A 4797-nucleotide genomic window follows, 5' to 3' on the forward strand; every position below is an offset into this window, starting at 1 on the left:
TCAGTGGGAGGGGCTGGACTTGTCCTGGGATAGGAGGGGAGCTGAGTGCAGATGTGACCCAGCCCCCATCCTAGTGAAGGGTGGGGGAGAGAAGCTGGAACTGGCAGCTGGTAAGCGGAGGGATGGATTGAACAACAGGCCGGATGTTTTGGGATGGAGAGATGAAAGCCCGGTGAGGGAGAGACAGTAAACGTCACTCCCTCACCCCACCAGCAGCCCTTGGGCTGTGGGCAGAGGGTTGTGGTCTGGGCCAGGGGCACAGTGTGTTGGTCACCCTTTGGGAACAGCTGGGGTCAAGACACAGCCCCACCTGGTGTGGGGGAGACGGGGTCGTACAGGCACATCCTCCCATGCCCTGCAGGACCTTGGGTGTCACAGAAAAAGGAGAAGGGTGTCAATGGAAGGAGGGAGGGAGGGAGCAGGGGACAATATGAAAAGTGTTCAGGGATGGTGCGAGGCGATTGAGTGGGTGAGAGAATCGATAATCAGGACAATGTCCCTAGGACAGTATTTGGTGTGTGGGGCTGTCAGTGACAGGTAAGAGTATCTATGAGGGAGTTGGTGATGAGAGCACATTGCTGAGGGGGGAGAGTGTTCACAGGCTGTGGGAGCAAATTCACTGCGTGGGGGGAGTTGTACCTGGGGAGAGTGCCCATAGGATAAGACCAATGGGTAGGGAGAGTCAGTGAGAGGTGTCATTGATGGAAGAGAGACAATAATAGGTGGGAGAGTGGGTGACAGAGGGAGTGGATGATGGGTGAGTCCATGACAGGGAATGTGGGTGATGATGGGGAGTCAGTGATGGGAAGAGTGGGTGAGGTGGGTGTGGATGATGGGGGGGTCTGTAATGGGGAGAGTGGGTAACAGTGGGAGTGAGTGATGGGAGAGAGTGAGTGACAGGGGAGAGGGTGATGGGTGAGTCTGTGATGGGGGAATGGGTGATGGTGGAGAGTGGGGGATGGGAAAGAGTGGGTGATGGGAGAGTGGGTGATGGGTGAGTCTATGGCAGGGGAGTGGGTGACAGAGGAGAGTGGGTGATGGGAAAGAGTGGGTTATGGGGGGGGAGGGTTGGTGATGAGTGAATCCATGATGGGGGAGTGGGTGATGGTGGAGAGTGGGTGACAGGTGAGTCCATGACGGGGAGAGTGGGTAATAGGGGAGTGAGTGACGGGAGAGTGTGAGTGACAGTTGAGAGTGGGTGACGGTGGAGAGTGGATGAGGGGGAGTGGGTGACAGGACAGAGTAATTGATGGAGAAAAGTGGATAATGGGGAGTCCGTGACGGGGAGAGTGGGTGATGAGGGAGTCTGTGATGGGGAGAGTGGGTAATGGGGTGTCCGTGATGGGGAGAGTGGGTGATGAGGGAGTCTGTGATGGGGAGAGTGGGTAATGGGGTGTCCGTGATGGGGAGAGTGGGTGACAGGGGACTCCGTGACGGGGAGAGTGGATGATGGGTGAATCAGACGTTGCTGATCTTCACGTTGCGTGAGACACCATCCTTTTTGACTACCCTCTTGCGCTGCTCCATCTGCACTTTCTCTCCCTCCCCTGACTTCTGACCCTCCAGGCTTGGCACCCTGGCGACACGGTCGAAGCCGGAAAAGTCTGCCACGTACTTGCCACTTCTGGAGAGGGAGAGCACAGGGCAGAACTCGTAGCCCCACAGGATCTCCTCCCGTAGGTAGGAGGTGCGGGCCTGGCACAGGGCGCTGGTGGACTCCACCGTGCCGCTGAGGATCACCACCAGCTCGAAGGCCTCCTCCTCCTCCTCCTCCCCGGGCCCTATCCGGCCCTGCCCCATCACTGCCTGCGCCAGTGGGCTGGCCTCGTCAATGGGGTGATGAAAGGTGAGGGGTAGTGCCAGGAAGGGGCTGTCAGTGCCCGCGTCTAGCCGGAAGGGCACGTCGGCCTGCCGCAGGTGCAGGGAGCCAGCGGAAGGTACCCGGCGTGCCTGCAGCAACTTTCCTGTCACCTGGCAGCCCAGCAACAGGCTACGGCGCACGTTTCCCACTCGCACCTGCAACGACAGGTGCCCCTCCCGCAGCGACACCACGGCGTGGCGGCTGAAGCGCACACCCTGGGCCCGCTTCTTGGGGCGTGCTGCCTTGGCCAGGAAGGTGCCAGTGACAAAGACCTCGAGCAGGGTGGTGAGCAGTAGCTGGGCCACCAGGAGCAGGATGGCTACTGGGCACTCCTCGGAGATGTAGCGATAGCCGTAACCGATGGTGGTCTGTGACTCCAAGGAGAAGAGAAAGGCAGCCGTCAAGCTCTGCATGTTGGCCACGCACAGGGTGTGGTTGGCAGGGGTGGTCATGCCCTCCAGGTCCCCGTGTGCCAGCGCTATGCCGTACCAGGCCACTCCGAAGGCAAACCATGTACCGGCAAAGGCGGCGCAGAAAAGCAGCAGTTTGTACCGCCACCTAAGGTCGATGAAGGTGGTCCACAGATCCCGCAAGTACAGGCAGCCCCCGCTGCCCACGTGCACCAGCCGCACATTGCTGCGGCCATCCTTGCCCATCACCCGGCCCTGCGGCCGGTTCGGACGCAACAGCGGTCGGCTGTCTGTCTGCGTCGTCTGGCTGCAGAACACTTTGGCGGAGGACATGGTGCTGTTGACTCCCCGCTGACCTTCAACCTGGCACCGACCCTGCAGAGAAGGGAGACGGGGTCAGACAATGGTGGGTTCGGGAGGGTGGAGAGGGAGCTTCCCCCTGAGTCTCACCCAGGAGTGTGTGATGGGACGCTTGATCTGATTTGTGCCCTGGGAATCTGTGTTGGGATGGGGAGAGGAAGCTTCCCCTCCTAGGTCTGACCTGTGCCCCGGGAGTGTGTGACTGGACAGTGTAGAGGGAGCTTCCCCCTGAGTATGACCCATACCCCGGGAGTATGTGAAGGGATGGTATAGAGGGAACTTTCCACTGGGTCTCACCCGTGCCCCTGGAGACAGTGACAGGACAGGGAAGAAGGAGTTACATTCTGGGTCTGACCCTGGGAGTGTGTGATGGGCCAGTGCAGAGGGAGCTTATCTCTGGTCTGACCTATCCTCTGGGAATTTGTGATGTTATAGTAAAGGCGGGAGAGGGGTAGAGATGGTGAGGGAGGGAGAGAGTGGAGGGACATGGAGAGAGGGAGAAAGGGGAGGAGAGGTGAGGAATGGGGTGGGGTGGAAAGAGATGGGGAGAGATTTAGGGGAAGATGTTTTGGAGAGCAAGAGAGAGTGGGGAGAAGAGATTGGAAAGGGAGAGATTGGGAGGACAGAAATTAGGTGTGCAATTTGGGTATGAAATTAGGGACAAATGAGAAGGATTGCGAAGAGAATGGAAGAGTGAAAGTTTGAGGAGGGAGTGAGAGAATATGGAGAGATAAATTTGGCAGAGGGAGGTTGGAAAGAGCAAGAGATTGGGAGAGAGAGAGAGATCCTTCTTAAACGTAATCAAGTGTCCGCAGCCACAAATTCCACAGATTTACCACCCACTAGATCAAGAAATTCCTTCTTATCTCTGTCCTAAAGGGGTATTTTTGTAGTCTGTGGCCTCTGGTCATTCTCTCCATGTCCACTCTATGTAGGGTTCAATGAGATTTCTCCCCCCCCCCCCCATTCACCTGCTAACCCCAAATGTCTTTGGGACATTGGAGGAAGCCACAGCACCTGTATCAAACCCACGCAGAGAACGTACAAACCTCTTGCAGACACAGCGGCATGTACAGTGCCTTTTGGGAGAATGAGCGGCGCTGTACAGATGTGATGTCCAGAGTGATGGGTGTTAGGTTGTTTTCCCAGTGGGAGGATCTATCATAAGGGATGTGGTGGTGAGGTATTCAGGAACATCTCACAGAGGGTGCAGAATCTCGGGATTCTCAATCCCATCAATATGGAGGCTACATCACTGGGAAAGCAGATAGATTTCTGAACGATGAGGGAATTGTTGGGGGGGGGGGGGTGGATGGGAACTTGCCTGGAGGGGGAGATGAGTCCTGGGGGAGTGCAGTGGCAAGAGCCAGGAGGTGAATTTGAAACCCCTCCCTCCCAATTATGTGCCCTAATCTATCCGTTGTCTTCTCTGTTACCTGGCATTATTCTGTCTGCAGAATTGACAACAATGTCCAGCCCCAAAGGAGCAGTCATTCTTCTCCCCCAACCTCCAGACCCAGCCGGTCAAGGATTTATTATACCCCATTCTCAGTTTGCCAATCCTGTATCCTCACTAACCTATCAGCTTTGAACTTGTGTTCTTGGAAATCCAAGTAGATGACATCTACTGACACCCTACGATCGATCCTGCTCGCCCAGAGATTGCAGCAGTTCCCCGAGACAGGGGTCAGGAGATGGACTTGATTATCCACCGCAGAGCAACGCATCAGCTGCTTCCCAGTCCGTGGACACTGTTACCGGATGACACCTGTTCCCAGATAAAGGACAAGACTCCGAGAGGGTGGACAACATGAATGACTCCCCCCCCCCAACCCTCTGTGTCCAGAGAATCTCTCCTCCCAATCACCCTTCACAAATCCTGTTCTACCCTTTCTCACCATCGCACCCTTAGAACTAACCACCCCTTGCTCCCAATTTTCCTAAATTATTGTTCTTGCCCACTCTCTCGCCTCCCTCTTCTCTTCTCCACCCTGATCCCCCTCTCCCCATCCTTCTTCCCTACTGCCCCTCCTACCCTGGACCCAGCTTCACTACCCTGCCTCTCCCTGCCCTCCCTTTCTCTCCCATCCCCTGTTCGCAACCTCTCCACCTCCGCCCTCCACCATCGCATTCTCTCCGCTTCACTTCCCTTTGTTACCCCATTCT

General features: G+C 56.5%; 1 protein-coding gene across 1 annotated transcript; it reads right to left on the bottom strand.

The window, feature by feature from the left end:
- Positions 1-1458: 1458 nt before the first annotated feature.
- On the bottom strand, positions 1459-2604 carry LOC138762911 (ATP-sensitive inward rectifier potassium channel 10-like). Its single transcript, XM_069936419.1, has one exon. The coding sequence runs from the start codon at positions 2602-2604 to the stop codon at positions 1459-1461; it is 1146 nt and encodes a 381-aa protein (XP_069792520.1).
- Between the last annotated feature and the right edge of the window lie 2193 nt (positions 2605-4797).

Source organism: Narcine bancroftii, chromosome 5 (assembly GCF_036971445.1).
Source record: "Narcine bancroftii isolate sNarBan1 chromosome 5, sNarBan1.hap1, whole genome shotgun sequence".
In the NCBI taxonomy this organism is placed as follows: domain Eukaryota; kingdom Metazoa; phylum Chordata; class Chondrichthyes; order Torpediniformes; family Narcinidae; genus Narcine; species Narcine bancroftii.